The sequence below is a fragment of the Oncorhynchus tshawytscha genome, linkage group LG26, assembly GCF_018296145.1.
Source record: "Oncorhynchus tshawytscha isolate Ot180627B linkage group LG26, Otsh_v2.0, whole genome shotgun sequence".
In the NCBI taxonomy this organism is placed as follows: Eukaryota; Metazoa; Chordata; class Actinopteri; order Salmoniformes; family Salmonidae; genus Oncorhynchus; species Oncorhynchus tshawytscha.
The window spans coordinates 1885205-1910211 of NC_056454.1; the positions used below are offsets into that span (position 1 = coordinate 1885205).

Consider the following 25007-nt stretch of genomic DNA (forward strand, 5'->3'; position numbering starts at 1 on the left):
ACACCATTTAATCCACACATGTGTCTGTCATTTCATATGGTATCTTTCAACATCCTATTGTAAACTTTACCAGGGGAGAGGCTCTGTGTATTAAAGTACCCCAGGAGAAAGTGCTAAATGATGTGCAGTAAACACAGGCAGCTGCTTGAGGCTAATGCCACAGATACAGACCCAGTAGAGGCTGGGGCTGGTACTGTACAAGTAGAGCAGTGTTTTGTTACTGTAGGTTCATCATTTTGCCATAGGTTTTCATGGGAACAATATGACAACACTGACTGTACGGTAAGTGTGTGTGGAACCGTCACTGGGAATATGCTCTGTGTGTTGTCAAGCATTAATTCAAATCTTGTTGAGAAATTGCCTAATTTTGGATAACTTCAAAGTGTACTTTAACTGAATTCATGTGTTTACTGTATTCAATGTTAGTGCCTAATTTACCCTTGTGAAATAATTGATGTATTAATAATAATTGATTATTGTTAGCTTTTCCAGATGTTCATAGCACTTTCATACTGTAAAGGATAAACTCACCCTATCCGCTGTCTACTTACTAAAAGTGAAGGCTACATGGTTTCTGCAACCAACTGTTCTCTTATTTCAGATAACCTTCATGTTGGTCACTCCCACATGTACAGCATGTCTGATACCCAGTAGCATATACACATGACTAACTAATGTCCAGAAATCTACAGTAGTAAAGTCAAGTAAAATGCTACTAAAATCAGTAATGATTTAAAATGTTGAGTCACACACAGAATCCGCCTTGACGGATAGTCCAACAAAGCAATATTTTGAACACAAATACGGTAATGGAGTCTCTGATCATTACTTGATAGTGTGCTGACACACAAACTCTATTAAGCTGTCTTCAAATATGCAAAATGATATGATTTTACAATGATTACATATTCACATCCCCAGCTGGCTGACTCTGCACGTCTCCATTTGTCATCGAATATTGTGTCCAATTATATGATTAGCTTTGAACACTCCAGCACTTTGAGAGCTCTTGTGTGTTCCGCCGTGCCGCGCGATTCACAAACAAAGTCATTACAACATGTATTCACACATATCAAATAACAAAACAGATGGCCACTGCGCCCGGCGCCTGATTTGTTTTCCACACGAGCGGCGGGGAAAAAATGGTATTTTCACAGAGCTTCGTTTAATGCTGACTGTTTTTCTACTCCTCGAGCCGAGCATCTGGCTGTCGCACTCTTAGATCAGCTCGAAGTGAAAGACAATTTTGTTTTCATTAATTTCTCGACAACAAAAGCACTTGTTGTGAAGATTCGGAATTACTGAGAGGGAAGCTTCCGGATAATTCATCACAGGAGCCTCGACAGAAAGCGTAATTGTTTTAAATGTAATTTTGCTGTTTGGTGAGGCGAGGGGTTGGGGAGTTTCTCTTTGATGTGGAACATGTAGGACAGACAGACAACCCTCTGGTACTTCACCTTCACCTTTGACCTCTAGTCAAGCTTTAGTACCTTTAGTACTTCATCAGTGGTAGTCCAAACCAAATAATTTATAAAGCACTTCTGCCGTATCTGATCTCTAAGAAGATACTGATCTCTGACCTGGGTTCAAATAGTATTTATTTTCTTGAAATACCTGTCTGGAGTGCCAGATGGGTGGGGTTTGCACTTCAGGACTATCCCAGTTAGTAAAACTGTTTGAAAAGTCGTAATTTTGTTTTGCAGTTTAAATGATATATTTTCAACCAGTTTTGCTCACTGGGATTCCATTGGTTCCATTTTTCCCAAACTTTATTTATTCAGGTAAGTCAATTAAGAACAAATTCGTATTTACAATGACGATATGTCATTGCGCCAGGCAAGTTCAATCAACCACAGATAATGGTCTACATTTTACAATTGCAGCACAACCCGGGCACTAAAAATCTGTAACATTTTAATTTGACAGGATGCGACTGTCATTCAAAACCTAATTTGGAACACTACAGCTTGCGGCTTTCTCCTGGACATTGTTATAAGGGAAGTTTGGAGACATCACACATGAGGACACAGTATGTAACTAATATAACTGTTTAGCCCAAACTGTGCCTGTTTTCTAAGAGTAAAATTGTACGTTTTTAACCTCTTCAGTGAGGTTCTCACAATGCCTGGATAGGTGTTTAACATACCAGCCAACCACATCATATGATCAAGCAATCTGATGCCCAACTGCATATAGTTGACCTAAAACACCACCAAAGGCTGTATTAGTGTGGCCTATAAACATATCATAGTGTGGTGAACTACAGTACCCAAAATTCGCTGTGTAATGTATCTGGATTAAAGTGGCAATATGTAACTTTTTGGGCAACTCAACCAAATTGACATAGAAATATGAGTTATTGATCTGTCATTCTCATTGAAAGTGTTTCTATGCTTCCCGTTCCTACATTTTGTTTTTGCGTATTTTGCTTTCGGTTTTGAAGACCAGCTTCTAACAGCTGAAAATACAATACTTTTGGCTATTGAAAAGATATTTCACAGTGGTTTAGATGGTGCAATTATTCTCTATACTATACATTGCCTGAAACTAGGCGGACTATTACTATTTTAGCAACTGGGAAATGGCGGAGCGATTTCTAAGTATTGCACCTTTTAAGACAGATTCAGCGATAAGTAGCGGAGTGACTTCCTACACAAAGAGTATGAAGCAAGAGGCTATTAGCATTGATTGTCACGTAGCTATCATGTTGAATGACAGAACAAACTCCAGTTCTAATGAGATGATGCTTCACAGTATCCGTGACTGGGGATTAAAACAGCCCCTTGCTAAGTCAAATGAGGTCTGTGGATATTCAGGTCTGCCATGTAATTTAGAGGCTGAAAGAGACCTGTGTGTACTCATATAGGCTACTACAGGGCCCAGGATAATCACCAGGATGAATGATATTCCGTCATACAGTGACTAACATTACATTCATGACATGAGCTGTTAACCCTCAAGTTACCGACTTAGGTCGTTTCAACCATAGACCCTGCCACGGCCATTGTCTTGATTACAACCATGTTAATGCTACCTGTAAGCCATTGGCTACTGACTCTCAGGGTCAATACGTGACTTGAATATGATCAATTAAAAAGCAAGTACATTTCTAATTTGGTTAAACTATCCCTTTAAATGACATTCAACAATATGGACATTTTAATGTTTACTGCAACATTGCTATGGGTCTAGGAGTTGGGCATAGTATAATAAACCCACATGGAAAAGCCATTCCATCTACCCTTAATGTGGTGCAGTATACAGTATAATAGAAATGTGAAATAGAAACAAATGTGATTTATTTTCTTATCTGCTTCATATACAGCATGTATCTTTGTTCATGACAACTCTGAATGTTTTGTACAATGTCCCCCTACACTATTCTTATGTTTCATTATTTTCATCACTGTAGGCTACCCTGTATTTTGTAATGGTCTATCTTTGGTTCTATTTCCCAGTGAGCCAAATTTGGCATGGGATGTCATAATGATGTAATTTTATGGTTTAAATTGTTTTTTTTCTGGTTGAAATAACCAACTTACTGTACAACCAATGTATTTTCCTTTCTACATTAAGATGCCTGGTAAAGTAATATATTGATTAACTTCCACTATTCCGTATCTCAAATGAATTTAAAACATTTGTCTGGTCATTGAAGAAAAACGTGTCTGGTCATGTGGAAATGCAAAAAAGAATCTGCTTGAAACTAGATTTTGCAATCGGTATAAAATCATGTCATATAAAACCATGACATCATATTTTCAACCAAAACGTTGCGTAAAACTTCCCGACATGCTTGGACTACTCCACACAAAATAATTGAGCTGTAGCCAGATCAATGTTTGGACATACTGTACTACACGTGTGTTGAAATAATGGCCTTTTTGGTATGAAATATTAAGCATTGTAGATTAAAAAAGATTGAACAAGTTAGATAATTTCAGCCTTTGAACAGGATTGCCATCTATTTCTATTACAATTATTTACATTTTCCTTGTGCTGGACATGTGACTCTATTGTCATTTTCTGTGGTACATTTACACTGCCACTATCTGGTTGTGCTATGAAACAGCAGCTCAAAAGAAGAGAATACTTGTAATTTCCTGTATTATAGCACTCCCCCATTTTGTTTAGCATTTTTAAATGGTTACTTTGAGGAGATTAAGATGATGTTTTGTCATGACAGAAGATACTATGAACAATGTACTGTAGCTATGATACAACACCACAACCAAAGGCCTAAGAACACAGACCCTCTAACCTTTTACTGACTTCCACCACTGTTTCCTGTTCGAGATATAACACCGCTCAGAGATGACAAACGATTTATGCTGACTTTGCTGTTAAGCCTTTACGAAGCTATACTATGCAACCAATGGTATGTGGACACCTGCTCGTAGAACATCTCATTCCAAAATCATGGGCATTAATATGATATAACAGCCCCCACTCTTCTGAGAGGGCTTTCCACTAGATGTTGGTACTTCACTTCCATTCAGCCACAAGAGCATGAGTGAGGTCGGGCACTAATGTTGGGCGATTAGGCCTGGCTCTCAGTCGGCGTTCCAATTCATCCCAATGGTGTTTGATGGGGTTGACGTCAGGCCAGTAAAATTATTTCACACCAACCTCGACAAACTATTTCTGTATGGACCTCTTTTTATTCACGGGGGTGCCGCTTTATTCACGGGGGTGCTGAAACAGGAAAGGGCCTTCCCCAAACTGTTGCCACTAAGTTGGAAGCACAGAATCGTCTACAATGTCATTGTATGCTGTAGCTTTAAAATGTCCCTTCTCTGGAACTAAGGAGGCTTAGCCCGAACCATGAAAACACCGCCAGACCATTATTCCTCATCCACCAAACTTTACAGATGGCACGACGCATTTGGGCAGGTAGGGTTTACCTGGCATCCACCAAACCCAGATTCGTCCATCGGACTGCGTGATGGTAAAGCGTGATCCATCACTACAGAGAACGCATTTCTACTGCTCCAGTCCAATGGCGGTGCGATTAACACAACTCCAGCCGACGCTTGGCATTGCAGATGGTGATTTTAGGCTTGTGTGCGGCTGCTCGGCCAAGAAAACTAATTTCATGAAGCTCCCGTAGAACAGTTATTGTGCTGAAGTTGCTTGCAGAGGCAGTTTGGAACTTGTTAGTGGGTGTTGCCACTGAGGACAGATTATTTTTTTTACGTGTAACGCACTTCAGCACTCGGTGGTCCTCTTCTGTGAGCTTGTGTGGCCTACCACTTTGCAGCTCAGTCATTGTTGCTCCTAAACATTTCCAATTCAAAATAACAGCACTTACAGTTGACCGGGTCAGCTCTAGCAAGTCAGAAATGTTACGAACTGACTTGTTGGAAATGTGGCATCCTATGACCGTGCCACGTCGAAAGTCACTGAGCTCTTCATTAAGGCCATTCTACTGCCACTGTTTGTCTATGGAGATTGCATGGTTGTGTGCTTGATTTTATAGACCTGTCAGCAACGGGTGTGGCTGAAATAGCCGAATCCATTAATTTGAAGGGGTGTCCACATATGTTTGTCTATATAGTGTATAATACACACACTCTTACTGTCCTTTTCCAGTGATCAAATTCAGTAGTTCCGTAGTTCCGTAGTTCCGTAGTTCCGCACATGTTAGATGTCTAATGTGATGTGTACCAAGGTTATTATAGTTTTGTGTTACTGTATTTGATTTTTTAAGATTGAAGATTTTTATTTGAAATTCAGTTTAGTTTGTTCGTTTTCAGATATGATTCACTAGTTCTTATTTAGTTTCAGTTTTTGTTTTGGTATTGGGGACAGGAGACGTTAGTGTTTTTTGGGATGTAACTTCTTGCCACTGTGGAGCACTAATGCATAAGGTGATGGGTCAGGTCACAGGTTAGGTTGAAAGGTAGACTCAGCCAGATGACGTAGATGCAGGAAGTAAACACTAGTAGTGGGTCAATTTCTGCAACAACCAGGAGCGTTGAAGCACGAGGCTAAACTTCTCAACTGTTTTGGTCCCATAGCTATCACATTGTAGCAGCGTGAAGTGCACCCGTGTACACTCATAGATATTGTGTGGCTGTCTGAGGACAAAGTATCAAGCTCATCTTAATGGGCGCGTTCCTCTGCTCAGATGTTCCTGATGTGTGCCAGATCTTACAATGCCCGGACAGTCATTTTACGTATCAGCTAACCACATCAAGGTGGTGTCCCTCTGCTCAGACGTTGCATGCGTCAACCAATGGTTGTGTGCCATGTCATCAACTGTGCAGTAAGGTACCAGACTGCTATACCATATGATGTGGCTAGCCGATAATTAAAACACCTATCCAGGTGTTGTAAGATCTGGAAAGCACAATCAACATCTGAGTAGAGTAACACTACCGACATGTTATTGCAACCATTGGATTACTTATGCAACGTCTGAGCAGGGAAATGCGTCCAATATCTGTGGTGCTACTCATGGCAACGTCATCTCGCTGAGGCTACCTTTAAATACAAGTCAATGTCAATGTGACCCGCCAGATTCAGAAGCTTGAAAACCGCATATGAAATAAAAGTTTGAAAACCCCATTAGATTTTTTCCCAAAATGTAGAAAAACATGTATACATAAACTGTACATAAACTGATTATAATTCCCAGTTTAGTTTTACTTTTTCAAATGGGTTTGTTAATTATTTTACTTCACTTTAATAAATATTTTTTTCATGATTCGTTTTTATTTTAGTTTCAGTTTTAGTTTACTCTAATAACCTTGATGTGTACATTTGCTGTATAGTAGTCTCAGGGTAATTCAATTAGTCTTGACTATTCCGAGATGTTTATGGTAAAACAATGCTCCCGTACAGTGAGTGTGGATTCAAATCTGTTTTTTTAATGAGTTAAACATGAAGCTCACAGCGAACACACACACAAGGATTTAATGAAATGTTATAAGTAAATCTATGGCCTACTTCTTAGAAGAAAGCACAAAACATGTATGATTCTTGTGATTCTCACATACACTGTATATGTGACAACATGTAAGTAAAACAATTATGGTTCTTATATTATGCCTTTGTATTAATGTGGACTATTTCTTAGAAGACATGTTTCAGGTGTACCCATACACAAATCATTATATTATTCATATAGATCCTTACCATATGGGTCAATTTAGTTAGGTTTGACACACCATGTCAAGTGTGTGTAAGTCATTTGGATGCTATCACTTTCCATTTTGGGAAGAGTAGTCCTTGGCAGGTGAGTTTATATATCTGGCCTGTACCCAGTCTTTCGCCATGACCCTTAACCCCTCTTCCAACCCACCATGACCCTTAACCCCCCTTCCACTGCTATCACTTTCCATTTTGGGAAGAGTAGTCCTTTGCAGGTGAGTTTATGTATCTGGCCTGTACCCAGTCTTCCACCATGACCCTTAACCCCCCTTCCAACCCATCATTTCAAATGTAAATCGAGATTAAGTTACTGAATCACCAGTCTGAACCCACCTGTATACTTTACTCAGTGTTAGAACACTCTGCCAGCAGTGGAGGCTCCTCAGAGGAGGAAAGGAAGGACCATCCTCCTCAACAAATTTCATGAAAATAAAAATAAGGGAAACATTAAAAAGTTATCCTTTTTAGATAAAACTATACAAAATATATTCACGTCACCAAATAATTTATGAAAACACTGTTAGCGGTTATGATATGACATTTTGGCTCTGGAAGGTTTTTTCGCCTGTTCACAGACAGCTGATGCAAAGGTCTACAGTAGCCTCAACAGCACTCTCTGGGGTAGCACCATGGTGTAGCCAGAGGACAGCTAGTTTCCGTCCTCCTCTGGGTACATTGACTTCAATACAAAGCCTAGGAGGCTCATGGTTCTCACCCCCTTCCATAGACCTACACAGTAATTATGAACTTCCGGAGGACTGCCTCCAACCTATCAGAGCTCTTGCAGCATGAACTGACATGTTGTTCACCTAATCAAAGGATCAGTGAATGAATCTAGTACTAAAAGAATTAGCTACAGCTAGCAGTGCATGCTATGTGGTGAGTAGTTGACTCAAAGAGAAAGAAAGACAATTTTGAACACATTAATTTCTTTAAAAATAAAGGAGAAGCAAGTTTGCTGACTTTACACCATACTGCATGATTGTAGAGGGTTTACTAACATGTTGGTTGTAGTAGCTATGTTGACTATGACGTTAGCTAATATGGTGACAACGATGTAGCTGTGTGTAGCGGTTAGCGGTTATGATATGACATTTTGGCTTGGGAAGGTTTTTTCGCCTGGTCACAGACAGCTGATGTGTTGTGTTGTGCTCATGCTGTTTGTATGTGGCTGCTGTGAAGTGAACTGTGTTTGCGTGTGATCAGGGGTATATTCCTTCTGCCAATTCTGTTGAAAAACATTTCTTAAACAGAAGCAAACGGAACGAAATGGGGAAAAACATACCTGCAACTTTTGTTTACAACTGTTGGATTAATGATTACACCATAGATCAGCTAGATGTGGGCAAGAGTGTGCAAGACAGTATTGAATGTGTCACTGTCTGCCACCTTGATAACTCAAATCTTTCTCTAGACCTGTGGTTGTAAACTTAATTCATGGGCTAGGCTGTACCAACCTCATGATAGGGAAATGTGAGTATCATGTAGTAGCCGAAACCTATCGATGCTACATTGAGCTGGGGGAATGGAATATGAATGACAATCATCTAATATGCTGTAGAAATAAGGCCATGCTCATAACAAAATGTATTGTCCTCCCTCATGATAAATGTCACCGACCGCCACTGTCTGCCAGGTATGCATCTGTTAAGTCCCTGGGTCACCTTCTTTTGCACAGTTGAGTTTGGTTTCCGCCTTTAGATCATGGCGCTGGTCAAGTTACTGAGCGACCTCACACTCCCTGTGTGTGTGCGTCTGCTCTTCCTCCGTACGCTACGCAAGTAGTTCCTGTACAGAATCACACTGATCACTCTATCTTGGAACTGCTTGGAGACAATGTAGTAAAGAATAATATCCAGAACTGTACTCAGGTTCATCAGGAATGTTGTAAAGGCCCCCCACGTGCTGTAGTTCGAACCATCACCACCGTCCAGCAACAGAACCACCAAACAAATGTGGAAGGGCACGAAACACACCAGCACCTGGACGATGAGCGTGATGATGATCCTGATGGACTTCTGCTTGACCTTGGGCTTGAGCTTGGAAGTTCGTCCGTGGACGAGATTATCCACGATAACCACATAGCAACCAATCATGATACAGGTCGGCACCAGGAAGAAGAAGGCCAGGCGTGTGAAGTGGACGGGGTTGTCCGTTCGCAGGTGGATGATGTCACGCATCTTGATGCAGGTGGTGAAGTTGGAGGAGCGATCCGGGTCGTGGTCTGGGAAGAGCAAGGGGACAGTGCTACCCAGGGTCATGATCCACACCCCGATGCATGCTACCAGGGCTTTGGGGATGTTCTTGAGCTCCTTGCTGTGTTTGGGCTGGATGATGGCCACGTAGCGGTCAGTGCTGATCAGGGCGAAGAGCCACAGGGCCATGCAGGGGTAGAAGACAGTCAGAGCCGCGCTGACCCGACAGAAGATGTCTCCGAACGGCCAGTAGTCCTGGCCATAGTAAACCATCCGGAAGGGGAGAAGGATGATAAAGACGAGATCCACTATGGCCACGTTGATCATGTAGACCGAGACGGAGTTCCTCCTCTTGGTGGTCAAGGCAAATACCCATAATGCGGTGACGTTGACCACTATGCCAATGGTGAAGATGACAGAGTAGAAGACCAGGCCTGCGATGCGGTATTCTGTAGGGACCTGTTCCACTGAGCGGGCTGAGCTGTACTCCATGGTCATATTAGATGTGTTCAGGTCCACTACTGTAGATAAATTCGGATCCACTCCCATGATGCATCTAACTACCCTGTGAAATGTTACTGCTGAAAAAGAGCACATGATAAGTAAATAGATGAACATTAACACATACAGATTTTGTAGTTTTATTTAACAACTAGGACGCCAATAGAAGACAGGAAAGGTTGGGATTCAGAAGGACAGTGTGTCGGATTCGAACCCTTGGTAACTCTGGTATGCATGTGCCATGCTCGGTGGCACAAACAACTAGACCAAATAAGTCACATGATCAAATAAATGTGGCAATAATCGTATGATATGTCTGCTGATTTATACTGTCTGCAGAAAAATAACACATGAAATATCATGAAATTGGTTTCTTTGGGAAAGTATCTTATAAGGATGTATTTAATGTGATTAGCTTTTCATTTATATTTATCGTTTTAATATGGTCAAACCATTCCTTAATTGTTCTTCTTCAAAAGAGCATTGAATAGGTCTGGTCAAACCATACTGTTAAAGCAGGTGAGCTGGTTGTCGTCAGGGCCAGAGTACTGCATTTGGGGCCTCGGGGTACCAGTTGAAACCAGTTGAAATCATCAACCCTGTTACAGCCAACTCTGTCACTTTTATAGTCAATTTCTTAATTTAACCTCTTGAGATGGGAAAACCTTTTGTTATGAAGTTGAACATGTGCTCTTTATGGCAAAGTGTTAAAATTTGTTGAAATAAATATATTTTTTTCTTTTCAAAATTGCACTACCATAAAAGGCACTCAATTTGTAGAATGGCCCAGCTGTGCACCTGCAGTATCAATAGTAGATGAACAGGAAGGTGACAATTTTAGTGTACAATTGTCTTACTGTAATCATGTGTATGTCTTACAGTTACAGATACAGAGCATAGAGACAGACATCCATGTGACATTGAGCCCTGTTTCCCTTTTTACAACGAGAGAAAGGTTTTGAAGGGTTTGGGGTCTTGAATCAGAGCAGAAAAGGAGAAGAGAGTACAAGAGATAAAGAAGTGAAAGTACAGTAGTTGATGGGAGTCTTTTGGTTACCTTGACTGGAAAACCCTTCGTGCCCATTTACTGTAAATGGGTTAGGAACCCTCTCTCACTTAAAGAGATCATCCAGGACTTTCATATATGTTTTAGCCAGTAGATCTGAAAGTAGATAGATTATGCATGTATAAACTACACATAGAAACATCCAGCCCAAAGCGGAAGGTTTTAGAAAATACTTAGGCCTAGATTCAATCAGATCAAGCGTTAACCGGCAATAGTAGACACCCGCATAGCAGATGTTTTGGCATGCCGGTGGTGGAACTGCCTTGAAGCCGTCAATTTGGTGAGTAGCTGCTCTTGCGCGTTGTTACGAAGCCACACCGGACCCACTTTCTTTAGAAGTGCAGAGCAAGAACGTGTAGGCTATATAGAAATAATTAGACCCACATTGAAAAATCATTCAACAAAATAATGAGGATTTCTATCATCCCAATAAAGGTGTAGATTACATCTCACATTCCATTGTTCAAACTTGTAAACATAGGATTTCTGTTAATGTGACTCCGCTTTAGGTATACTGCATGGAGCCACTTGTGGATTTGACAGCTCTAACACAGTTCTGCTAAAACAACTACTATGCAGATGTTGGCTAAAGTGAATCTGATTTGAATAGAGCCCTAATTATTTGCCAAATTCCAGAGCATCTCTTTAACTTCCCTTTGAGTTTGAAGATATATCTGTAAATTGAGCTGGTGTCGAGAATTAATAGCTTAGTAGAACAAAAGAACAAAAGTCTGATTATTACGACAATAATCATATCATATTATAGCATGTTATATTATTCAACTGTAATTATACTTTTATGTATCAAGATTTCACTCAGTGTGGTTTAACCTGAGACAACAGACAAAATCGAGAAACAGATGCTTCTCCCTATAATAGTTTGTGTGTTTGATCAACCAATACGTCCTGTTTATCTATTTAAAACACACCCAAAAAGTACCATTTAATCTCAAAACTAAATGTAGTACATTTCTTCAGACGAGATTAGCTAGATCTAAATAGCGATGGAAGCTCAGTAAAAGTGCAGCTACTTACCTCATTTATTTGCATCATGTCCTCTCTCTCTCTCTCAGCATTCTACCAGAGGCCTCACAAGCACTTCAAGACACTTGTGAAACGATGAGGCATGCAGCCATCTCTCTCTCTCTCTCTTTCTTTCTCTTGGAGTGTTGAACTCAACACACAAAGGGGGAAGTGAAAACAGTGCTATTTCAGAAGTACCGTATTATTGGTTGCTACAGTGCGACAGTGTAAAACCCTCTTCACTTCCTGTTGTATTGTTTTCACTGTTGATATACACTCTTAGAAAAAAGTGTTCCAAAAGTTTTTTTTTCGGCCGCCCCCATAGGAGCACCCTTTGAAGAACCCTTTTTGGTTCTAGGTGGAACCATTTTTGGTTCCAGGTAGAACTATTTTGTGGAAAGGGTTTAAAATGGAACTCAAAAGGGTTCTCCTATGGGAGCAGCTGAAGAACCGTTTTAGGCTCTAGATAGCATCTTTTTTTAAATGAGTTTAGTAGTTAGCTATGGAAGAAACACTAGAAAGTGATATGCACTTCCCAAACTTTAGTTAACCGGTGCTGGACAAAAAGTATACTTAGATACAGAGATTATATTCCCGCACATTATTGCTGTGTGTGCGGCCTCTCTTTTCTTTATCAGGGAACTCAAGAAAGATCTACAACTTCAATCTGCAATTAGACACCCTTAAAGAAAATGATGTGCGATTAGAAGTGGGTAGTGCTTTTGGCAGGCGGAGAAGATGGCAGATTTAGGGAGAGTTATTGATTGGAAAAGTGGGGTCTGTCACAGCGCATTAGCTCTTGGGGGAGTAATCCGCAGCAGATTGCCACCAGAAGCATATGCTGCTGGAGAGAAGTAATTAAAAACAGGATGTTGAGGTAGTCGCCATATAAACAGGAAATAAGAACGGGTGGTAATACACTTTACGCTGACGCCGGGAGATGGTTTTTACCACGGCTTTTTAATGGATGCAAACTGTCTGCGCACCTTGAGTGAGGTTCCTCAAGGTCAAGGATGGACCGGGACATGAAAACATAGCAGGGGATGTTGTGTGTGTGTGTGTGTGTGTGTGTGTGTGTGTGTGTGTGTGTGTGTGTGTGTGTGTGTGTGTGTGTGTGTGTGTGTGTAAATAAGATTTTATGATCAAGCTTTAGTGGATTACAAAGTGGACACAGCAAATCACAAGTCTTGAGGGTCATAAGGGCTGACTTGTTCTCTCCATGCAGACTCGTCTTTTCCATTATCATCATAGATCATCTCCGCCACTGAGGATTTGAGACACAATGGAGAGAAGCATCTGTAACAATTTCCCACACTATGTGACATTTCCTACACTCAAGAAAACTATGCTGCACCATGTGGCTGATGAACCATGTGGCTGCTTCCCCCATTTCTTTGATCTCCTCAAAGATGAAATGTGTTGCATGTTTTGCTATGATGAGTCGGTTAGTTTGTGAGCTGATTAGTGTGTGGTACTGATATGAATCATGTCAGGGTGTCATCTCAATCCAGAGAAGGGACAATATGATACCCCTCTATGCATTAAGGGTGGATTAGAATGCCTAAACATAGTGAATACAGTCATATACTGTAAACCATATCAATGAGTAGTTGATATATATATATACACATGTTATATGCTTTGCTTCTGAAGTGTATCTTTAGTAATAAATATAGTTGTAAATCTCTTTTTCCCTCAGTCTGCTGTCTATGCCAGATGGTGTGTTGTGTTCTTAGTAATATGTTGTTGTGACAGCAGTCTGTGTGATGTCTTCCTGTGACAGCCATCATGTGGTCGGCATCATGTCTGTTTCTGGCAGCACTTCTTTAGGTTGGGGTATAGGTGTATTCTTATGGAGCCCAGCACTATGGAATTATATTACAGAATTCAATTATTCTTAACACAAATTCAAAATAATTCAGATTCAATTTGTGGTGGCACTAATATCACTCCATACAGCACCCTCAGAAAACAACAATATAGGTTAGTCTAGCAGGTGTAAATGTTTTGGTGGACAGACGAATGCAGGCCAATGTGGGTTGATCATTCCAAACTAATAAAACATTCCTTTCTTAGGCATGTCCCCAGGCTAATTTAGACATGACTTTTACAAACAAGCATCCAGTGAATAAAGGACACAATCGTGTTATAAAACAATCAGTCTACATTCTACTGTATTCTGTGTAACACTGCCCTCTTGGGGCTCAGCAAAGTTACTGCGTTGTGTTGGGCAAGCGTTGCGGGCCTACAGTAAAGTCAGGTCAACATCACCAATGTGGACGGATATTCATTGTATCTTTCTGAGAAATACCACATGACCTTGAACACCACGGGAGAAGTTATTTATATTTCTTATTTATTTAAAATGACATGGTTTGATGGCCACATACAACAATCACATTAATCAAGAACAGAGGGAAACCATTGTGAACAAACTAATTCAGACATTTGAACATCTTGGTAAAAAATGTCATTGATCCTGATTCAATCAATTGAGGGACATGGTTACATTTAGTACATGGTGTTGAAATATTTTACATTTATCAATAATCACAAGGTTATTTTGAAGAATAATTAATTAAGTGGATATACAAAAAGTATAATCAACATGGTTTCTAATCTTCATTCCTCTGCATTGTAATGGTCCAAAGCTTTGTATTCTTTGGTCAGAATCTCTGAAACAATTAAGTAATATTCAGCTGTCCATTTCAAGACATCTTCTCATGCAAAAGTGGCCATGCTGTTTAATAATGTTCTTATGTGTTTCTTCTTTTGATCAACTTGTCATTATATAGGCAATCACTTTGTTGGATGCAGAAACAGTCTGCTACCTGGGCTGTCCTAGATCAGTGTCTCTATTTCCAGAGGGTGTGAGATGCCTCTTTAAACTTGTAATCAGTCATACAGTTATAGTTCTCATCAGAGATCCTCTGGCAATTTGCTGGTTTCTGTCTCACTGCTGGTAACTGATTGTTGGCTGCTGAACTGTTGGTCATTGGCTCATCATTCTCACTGGTCGTTGACTGGTCATTGGCTCACCGGTCTGTTGGCTGATCGTTGGCTCACCGGTCTGATTGATGGTTGTTGGCTCTCCAATCTGTTGGTTGGTCGTCGGCTCACCTTTCACCATTCTCTCACGGTTTGTGTCTGGTGCTGTTGAGGTGGATCTTCATACCATCGTTGACGTCTCTAGACGACCCCTCTGGCAATGTCCGTGCTGCGCTGGAGAAGGACACGCTCACCTGCCTCTTCAGGATCTTCAGCACCTTACTCTTGTAACCCTTACAGGCAAAGAAGTAGATGAATGGATCCAGGCAGGAGTTGAGGTTCATCAGACAAACAGTGATGTGTAAGGAAATCTGGAAGGCTGTGAGTTCAGCACAGTCTGGTGTGTAGATCAGCTTTCGGATCATGTATTGGAGGAGGTTGATGTGATAGGGGCTGAAACAGACCACAAACACCAGGGAGACGCAGCAGATCACCCCGATGGCTTTTTGGCTGCGCCCCGACTTGTCCGTCAGCTGATTGGCCTTGGCGGCGAGGCGGAGTTTATAGCACAGAATGGAGTAGCACACCAGGATGGTCACCACGGGGACTCCGTAGCCTAGGAATACGGCGCCAATCAGGATATAGGAGATGTTGGGCACCGGTTCGAAGTTGGGATACTCCATACAGGTGATGAAGCCATCAGGTTCCTCGTTAGTCATGGGCATGGAGAGGAGGGGCAGAGTTTGCATTAAGACCAGCAACCACACCCCGACACAAATGTACCGGACATTGGAGACCTTACGGAAGCGTGCGAATCGGAGCGGCAAAACGACAGCAATGAACCGGTCCACACTGAGGCAGGTCATGAAGTTGACCCCGGCGTAAGTGTTGATGTAGAAGATCAGCCCTGTGATCTTACACAGGGCCTCCCCCAGGGGCCAGTGGAAGCCCAGGGCGTAGTAGATTATCCGTAACGGTAGTGACAGTGTGAACAGGATGTCGGAGATGACCAGGTTGGCGGAGTAGAGCGTGGTGGAGTTCATCTTCTTCACGTTGGGGTGGATGATGTGGAAGGCCAGGGCATTGCCCAGCAACCCCACGGAGAAGACGATGCAGTAGAAGAGGGGCATGAGGACTCGGGCATAACCCCGGTGGTTGTACAGGGTAATGCAGGTGTCTGAGTCGTTAAGGGTGGGGGTTGGAAGGCTGGAGGTTGGAGGCTGGTTGAAGGTCCTCATCACCTCCATCTTGGGGCCAGTGGAGAGGGAAGCTAGCTATATCTGTGAAAATAAGAAAAAAGCAGCTTTGTCAATGCCAAAATGTTCATGTTTGCAGTTAGTAGTACACATCACTATTGACTGAAAGGATATAGATGTACACTGAGTGTACAAATAATTAAGAACAACTGTACTTTCCATGAAATAGACTGACAAGGGGAATCCAGGTGACAGCTACAATCACATATCAATAAACCCACACAGGTTAAAGAAGGATTTTTAAGCTTTGAGACAATTGAGACATGGATTGCGTATGTGTGCCATTCAGAGGGTGAATGGGCAAGACAAAATATTTAAGTGACTTTGAACGGGGTATGGTAGTAGGTGCCAGGCGCACCAGTTTCTTTTCAGAACTGCAGCGCTGCTGGGTCTTTCACGCTCAACAATTTCCAGTTTGTATCAAGAATGGTCCACCACCCAAACGACATCCAGCCAACTTGACACAACTGTGGTAAGCATTGGAGTCAACATGGACCAGCATCCCAGTGGAATGCTTTCGACACCTTTTAGAGTCAATGCCCTAATACATTGAATCTGTTCTGAGGGCAAAAGGGGGGAGAGGGTGCAACTCAAAATTAGGAAGGTGTTCATAATGTTTTGTGCGCATAAAGTACATGCTAAATGACCAATTCCACTGCACACACCTGCGGTGGTCACGTCACAGGAAAGTATTTGTGTTAAAAGGCACACTAGGAAGTCTACATCCCTACAGGGCACTCATACACTAGGAAGTCTGCATCCCTACACTCTACGGGCGCTTTCACATATCCTGGACCCTGCCCAGGCTGTGGGTCCAAGATCCAGGACCAGGGTACGAGGTATTGTGACGCGGCAACACCCTTTGCTGATGTTTGCATGCAAAAATGTTAACATACGAAGTTGCAACCAAGTGATTTTTGTTATTTTCCGTTGGTCATTAAACTTTTGTTAGCCAGCTAATGTTATCTTGACATACTATTAACTAACTTAATTAGCTAAATTAGCTAAGATACAACAGAATTAGTTCAAATAAGGGCAAAGGGGCGACATGAACTTTCTGTGAAACTGATACCTTATTGGAGATCTCGGATATGGGTGAAATTGACAAATACCCACAAAATACAGTGGTTTATGGGAATATTTGCGAACGTAAGGGGGCAAAAGGCTATTTAACCTTTTACTGCAGGGGGCTAAATCTGTGTCACAAAGAGTGTTTCTTGGTAGTTTTAAAACAGATATAAATTGGAGATTGCATCCCAATATTACACTTTATGTTCATTCTGAAAGTATTCAGACCACCCCTTCCCTTTTTCCACATTTTGAAACGTTACAGCCTTGTTCTAAAATGTATTAAATTGTTTATTTTCCTCTTCAATCTAAACAAAATACCCCATAATGACAAAGAAAAATCTGAAATATGACATTTAAATAAGTATTCAGACCCTTTACTCAGTACTTTGTTGAAGCATCTTTGGCAGCGATTACAGTCTCGAGTCTACTTGGGTATGACGCTTTAAGCTTGGCACACCTGTATTTGGGGAGTTTCTCCCATTCTTCTCTGCAGATCCTCTCAAGCTCTATCAGGTTGGATGGGGATTGTCAATGCACAGCAATTTTCAGGTCTCTCCAGAGATGTTCGATTGGGTTCAAGTTCAGGCTCTGGCTGGGCCACTCAAGGACATTCAGAGACTTGTCCCGAAGCCACTCCTGCGTTGTCTTGGTTGTGTGCTTAGGGTTGTTGTCCTGTTGGAAGGTGAACCTTTGCTCCAGTCTGAGGTCCTGAGCACTCTGGAGCAGGTTTTCATCAAGTATCTCTCTGTACTTTGCTCTGTTCATCTTTCCCTCGATCCTGACTAGTCTCCCAGTCCCTGCCACTGAAAAAAATCCCCACAGCATGATGCTGCCACCCCCATGCTTCACCGTAGAGATGGTGCCAGGTGCTCCCTTCCAGTTGCATTGCTGGGAATGATTTGTTGTTGTACTTCATCCTCCTCAAAAGACTCATTATAAATTTCACAAAAATGATTCAGCACCCAGAATGCCGTAATTAGAGTGTTCATTATGTCAATGTGAGAGTCATTGCGTTTAGCAAACACCCCCATCTTCCCTTCAGTCGACCAAAAGCCCTCTCTAAAGTCATGTGAGAACTACTGATCCTCTCATTAAAGTTGATCTACACAGGTGTGATTGCTCTCTGAGTAGGGCTTCATCAGCCATGGAAGAAGTGGATATGCGGCATCTCCTAATATTACAAGTGGCACTTTCGCACCATGAAAGGTCTCAGTCCATCTTTGGAGTAGTCTGCCCTCCTGACCCTTGGTAAACGGTGCTGAGTTTGCCAGCACACGGGCATCATGTACTGTGCCTACCCAACCAATCTGGATGTCCGATGTTAATGTTCATTTGTGATCTACAACCCCTTTCTGGACCAAGAGTAAAACCTCTATCTGTTATACAAGTCCCACTTGTCTTGTGGCGGTGCTATGATGGGTATATGTGTCATCGATTGCTCCACAGCATTGACCTGATCCTGGTTGACGGTCCAGGAATCTGTTACTATGTCTCTGAACTCAGCCTCAGTTGGTGTCTTGATATGAAGGTGTAACATTTTCTCCCGGATGAGACTGGCAATTTGATTAGTGACTGTGCATGCAGTTGACAAACCTAAACCAAACAATAACAAGATTGTTCGGTACTCTACATTAGTGGCAAGCCCTCCACAGACAAATGGCAACAGGCTGCTCCACAGACAGTGCTTCCCTGTAATGACACTGTTGCTGGACAATATCACATAGACTGAGGAATGTTGTCTCCCTCATCCTAAAGTTCGCTCTCCACTCTGTCAGTCCAGCCTTCAAATGCAGTCATCCACCACTTTGCCTCCCTTGGAACATCCCATATACTCCAGTGGAGGCTGGTGGGAGGAGATATAGGAAGACGGGCTCATTATACGGGCTGGAATGGAATCAATGGAACAGTCAAACTTCCATATTTTACATTTTACATTTAGCAGACGCTCTTATCCAGAGCAACTTACAGTACTGAGTGCATACATTTTCTTACATATATTGGATGTGTTATTCTTTTGTAATTATTATTTTTTAAATGAAATATTAAAACATGCAATCTATCAACATTTACTGTCGGCCTCCATTTATTCCATACTGGCCATTACAATGAGCCGTCCTCCTATAGCTCCTCCCACCAGCCTCCATTGATATACTCTTGATAAAAGAGAATTACACTGTTTAGGCTTACTACTATGAAATTGTAAAAAGGAATGGTAGACTACAATATAACAATTCTAGCCAAGATAGATCTGACAGACCATAATGATAGATCTGATCTAGACTTATTTGAAAACAGAATATAATTTTTTATTTTTATTAAATCATATATGCCTGCCATCGTGTCATTTTGGCTAGTGTTCTTCATAGATATTAGATTGCTGGTGCCACATATCAAACAACATTGTAAATGTCCTTGTGGGTAAATGTTTGTGACTGTTTTTATAGGTTATATAGAGGCAACAAGTTGGAGAGAAATAGCTAGGCATCTTTTTATACTCACCTTGTTGCATGTTTTTGGATGAGTATGCTGAGAAACATATTCAACCTCAACTCTTGATTCATCCTTAAAACTTGTTGGTGTTGTGTGAGCCTCCTGTCTTGGTTTAGGCAGATAGGGGGGAATTCCAACCTGAGGTAAGCATGCGTAAATGGAACGTAATTCCTTTTCTATGCCCCTTTCTCTCTACACATATTCTGACCTTCAACTTAAACATGAGAATAGCATGCTATTCGTTTTGGGTGGACATCAAAGAAATTAATGTGTGGTGGAGGTGTGTCTACAGATTCTGACCTCGACTTAATTCCCTCATAATTCCACCACCTTTACACACGATTCAATTATGAATAGTTGAGCAAGCTGTCGGATCCAAGTGGAAAAACATATTTATATTTTCTGATAGAAATAACACCATTCTCCATGCACTGTAATTTACAAATTGATAAGCTCTATTGATAAGAGCTGGGTATATGAGTGAGCCGTTTGGTTAAGTGGGTTGTAGATATAAATTACAAATGTTTTATATTTATTTTACTGTATGACCGCTGGTGTGATGGAGTGAGAGGTTGGGCGTGTGAAGGTCGGTATATTCCCGCTCGTTGGCTACATCTGCTGGCCAGGAAGGGTAAGACCCTAGTTACACACACCTGAATATAATTAGGTTGGAGGTTGGGTGGTAGCTGTTTATCCTGGCTTTGGCCAGATCGGTTTTTGGTCTGGAGCAGCAAGCCTTTACTGACCCCCCACTGCTACACTAGAGACAATTGTGAAACCAGTCTCATGGCAGCAAAGTGAAGCAGATCAACACATCACCTTTTCCACAGTGAAGTTTTGAATAAACTATGTTTCCTGACTCATTAACACAAGGCCAAATCCAAGGACTCAGGGCTGTATTTCATTGTGATCTGTAGTTACAACCTTCACACACGTTTTTTCCCCCTCTAATATATATATATATATTTAAATATTTGCAGAAGTGCTATAGCCTTTTGTCTGGAGTAAGAACATGGTAAAAACAGTGTGGCCACCATAGAGGTCCTATAATTTGCTGTTCTATATGTAATTCTATGGTGGCAACAGCATTAGAGTAAGGTGTTACAAAAGGTGCTATCTAGAATCTTAAAGGTTTTTCTGCTGTCCACATAGGAGAACCTTTTGAAGAAGCATTTTTGGTTCCAGGTAGAACAATTTTGGGTCCCATGTAGAACCCTTTCCACAGAGGGTTCTACACGGAACCCAAAATAGTTCTACCTGGAACCAAAAAGGGTTCTACCTGAAATCAAAAAGGGTTCTACCTGAAACCAAAAAGGGTTCTCCTATGGGTCATTTAAGGATGAGTCGTTTGAGCATTAAGGGCCCCAACCTCTTAACCACTAGATATTTGAGCCACAGTGTGCAGCATTTAATTATATAGATTCAGTATCACTGAGCCACCTGGTTACATCTTTATTTATATATTACTAAGTTCTAAACTGGCCTGGTATAACAGCCAGGTCTCAAGGGTGTGCCCTTGGGTATGAGCTGCCTAAGTTGTTTTGATGATGTGAACCTAATCATGATTAATCAATTGTACATTGAACCTGAAAACAAAATATTGTTAGCCATAGTTTACAGTTCTCAATACTGCAACTTTTGTTTTGGAAAAAAATTTGGGTTGAGATTTTCGCTTCCCAATACTTTCCCAATTCTACCTAAACGTCAAGTCAAATAAATGCTTTACTTGAAATAATGAATACACAATCAACAATTGAAGAAACCAAAACACAAATGTGCACCTACCAAAACCAGCTGTATTATTGCATACTTCCAAAGTGTCAGAGTAAAGCAGGACAGTTCTTCCTTGGCGCGAGACAATTGTCCTCTCAGAGTTCAGCAGAGACCATGTTCCCCCAGGGTTTTAGAGCAGAGTGACACAGAGTGACAAATAGAGAACTATGTTTGAGGGGCGGGCAGACTCTCGTAACCATAGTGACATTATAATATTCTGTGTTGCTGTTATGTTATGTTCTTGAGTTTGTGGATCTCTCTCTCTCCCTCCCCCCCATGTCTGTGTCTCAAGCTGTCACATATCTACACGGTCATTTTTTAAACATGTTTTGTCTGTTTTTAAGACTATTTTGAATATAGTACAGGATATAGACAGGGAACTTAATCTCAGATTTAGTTGAGTCATTTACTACTTGTGTTAACCATCTCTTTTAGAATAACAAACAGATTGCCCACATGTTAATAATTATGATTTAATAGTGAATGTCAATTTAGCTACATATGATAGATAACTGATCAATCAGTGTTCAATGTTGCTATACGCTCGCCCTCAATATCATTAGGTGTTTCTTTTGTTCATACACTACTGTCAAAGTATTCACATCCCTTGCCCTTTTCCACATTCTGTTGCTTTACAAAGTGGAATTCAAATGGATTTAATTGTAAAAACATTTTTTGTCAGAGATCTACACAAAATACTCTAATGTCAAAGTAGGATCATATCAAAAATATTTGTTTTAAAAAATCATGAAAAATCAAACACTAATATATCTTGACTAGATAAGTATTCAACCCAATGACTCACTTCGTGTGAGAATAACCTTTGACAGTGATTACAGCTGTGAGTCTTTCTGGGTAACTCTAAGAGCTTTCCACACCTGGATTGTGCAACATTTGCCCATCATTTTTTTCAAATTTCTTCAAGCTCTGTCAAATAGTTTTTTGATCATTGCTGGACCACTGTTTTCAGGTCTTGCCATACATTTTTAAACAGATTTAAGTCAAACTGTAACTCGGCCACTCAGGAACATTCACTGTCTTCTTGGCAAGCAACTCCAGTGTAGATCTGGCATTATGTTTTAGGTTATTGTCATGCTGTGTCTGGTATAAAGCAGACTGACCCAGGTTTTTCCCTCAATGATTTGTCCTGCACTTAGCTCCATTCCATTTCTTTTTTTATCCTGAAAAACTATCTTGTCCTTAACGATTACAAGCATACCCATAACATGACGCAGCCACCACTATGCTTTAAATTATGGGGAGTGGTACTCAGTAATGTCTTGCACTGGATTTGCCCCAAACATAACAATTTGTATTCAGGACAAAAAGATAATTGCTATGCCACATTTTTTGCAGTATGGCTTTAGTGTGTTGTTGCAAACAGGATGCATCTTTTGGAATATTTGTATTCTGTACAGGCTTCCTTCTTTTCACTCTGTCATTTAGGTTAGTATTGTGGAGTAACTACAATGTTGGTGATTCATCCTCAGTTTTCTCGTATCACAGCCATTAAACTCTGTATCTGTTTTAAAGTCACCATTGGCCTAATGGTGAAATCCCTCAGCGGTTTCCTTCCTCTCCAACAACTGAGTTTGGAAGGACGCCTGTATCTTTGTAGTGACTGGGTGTTTTGATACACAATCCCAAGTGTAATTAATAACTTCACCATGCTCAAAGGGATATTCAATGACTGCTTTTAAAAAATCTATTTACCAATAGGTGCTCGTCTTTGTGAGGCATTGCAAAAACTACTTGGTCTTTGTGGTTGAATCTGTTTGAAATTCACTGCTCGACTGAGGGCCCTTACAGATTGGGTATATGTATTGGGTACAGAGATGAGGAAGTCATTCAAAAATCATGTTAAACACTATTATTGCACACAGAGTGAGTCCATGCAGCTTATTATGTGACCTGTTAAGCAAATGTTTACTCCTGAACTTATTTAGGCTTGCTATAACAAAGATGTTGAAGACTGAAGACATTTCTTCTTTTCCTTTTTAATTCTTAAAAAAATAAAACATTCATAGTTGATTCCATGTTGAAATTATGCTGTATTTGTAGTCCAGTAATACAAAATATACATTTAATCCATTTTAAATTCAGGCTGTAACACAACAAAATAAGGAAGAAGTTGAGGGGTGTGAATACTTACTGAAGGCACTATAGTAATGATGCTACATTGTAAGTTCTCTTGGCAACGGGGTGTGCCCTGGAGAGGATGTGGTTTCAACCACGTGTGTGTTCATGGCCCCCTCTATCTGTTTCATATCTTGACAATCATTGACATTTTCTTATTTTCGCTGTTCTTTGCTTTCGCAGTACAGCTCTGGTTTTGTGGTTTGGTATGTGTTCTCTTCCACGAAATGACTTACATCCCTTCACTTTTTCCACATTTTGTTGTGTTACAGCCTGAATTTAAAATGGATTCATTTGAGATTTTGTGTCACTGGCCTACACACAATACCCCATAATGTCAAAGTGGAAATATGTTTTTAGAAAAAAAAAAAAAATAATAATGTAAAGCTGAAATGTCTTGAATCAATAGCTATTCAACCCCTTCGTTACGGCAAGCCTACATAAGTTCAGGAGTAAACATTTGCTTATCAAGTCACATAATAGGTTACATGGACTCACTCTGTGTGCAATGATAGTGTTTTAACATACAGATAATTGTAAGGTCCCTCAGTCGAGTAGTGAATTTCAAACACAATTTTAACCACAAAGACCAGGGAGGTTTTCAAATGCCTCGTAAAGAAGGGCACCTATTGGTAGATGGGTAAACCAAATAAGCAGACAATGAATATCCCTTTGAGCATGGTGAAGTTATTAATTACTCTTTAGATGTTGTATCAATACACCTAGTCACTAGAAAGATACAGGCATCCTTCTAACTACAATTGGAGAAAACTGAGGATGGATCAACAACATTGTAGTTACTCCACAATACTAACCTAATTGACAGAGTGAAAGGAAGCCTGTATAGAATACAAATATTCCGAAACATGTATCCTGTTTGCAACAAGGCACTAAAGCACTACTGCAAAAAATGTGGCAAAGCCATTATATTTTTGTCCTGAATACAAAGTGTTATGTTTGGAGCAAATCCAATACAACACATTACTGAGTACATCTCTCCATATTGTCCAGCATAGCTGTGGCTGCATCATGTTATGGGTATGCTTGAAAACCTGGTTCAGTCTGCTTTCCACCAGACACTGGGAGATGAATTCACCTTTCAGCAGGACAATAACTTAAAACATAAGGCCAAATCTAAACTGGAGTTGCTTACCAAGAAGACAATGAATGTTCCTGAGTGGCTGGGTCTCAGTTTAGAGTGAAATCTGCTTAAAAATCTATGGCAAGACCTGAAAATGGTTTTCTAGCAATGATCAATTTGACAAAGCTTGAAGTATTTTAAAAAGAATAATGGACAAATGTTGCACATTCCAGGTGTGGAAATCTCTTAGAGACTTACCAAGAAAAAAATTA

The 25007-nt window shown here is 40.7% G+C and overlaps 2 protein-coding genes across 3 annotated transcripts; both read right to left on the bottom strand.

Moving 5' to 3' along the window:
* Positions 1 to 8299: 8299 nt before the first annotated feature.
* Positions 8300 to 12108, bottom strand: gpr18 (G protein-coupled receptor 18). 2 transcript variants are annotated; one of them, XM_024388637.2, is made up of 3 exons: positions 11953 to 12108; positions 10909 to 11013; positions 8300 to 9928 (listed from the first exon to the last, which is right to left on the bottom strand). In XM_024388637.2, the coding sequence occupies exon 3, from the start codon at positions 9897 to 9899 to the stop codon at positions 8853 to 8855; it is 1047 nt and encodes a 348-aa protein (XP_024244405.1). In that variant the 5' UTR covers positions 9900 to 9928; positions 10909 to 11013; positions 11953 to 12108; the 3' UTR covers positions 8300 to 8852. The 2 variants fall into 2 exon arrangements, with proteins under 2 accessions (XP_024244405.1, XP_024244404.1); XM_024388636.2 differs by having other exon boundaries at positions 8300 to 9931.
* Positions 12109 to 14275: 2167 nt separating this feature from the next.
* gpr183a (G protein-coupled receptor 183a) lies at positions 14276 to 21679 on the bottom strand. Its single transcript, XM_024388638.2, has 2 exons — positions 21531 to 21679; positions 14276 to 16208 (listed from the first exon to the last, which is right to left on the bottom strand). Exon 2 carries the CDS (start codon positions 16173 to 16175, stop codon positions 15075 to 15077), a length of 1101 nt encoding a protein of 366 aa, XP_024244406.1. The 5' UTR covers positions 16176 to 16208; positions 21531 to 21679; the 3' UTR covers positions 14276 to 15074.
* Positions 21680 to 25007: the final 3328 nt, after the last annotated feature.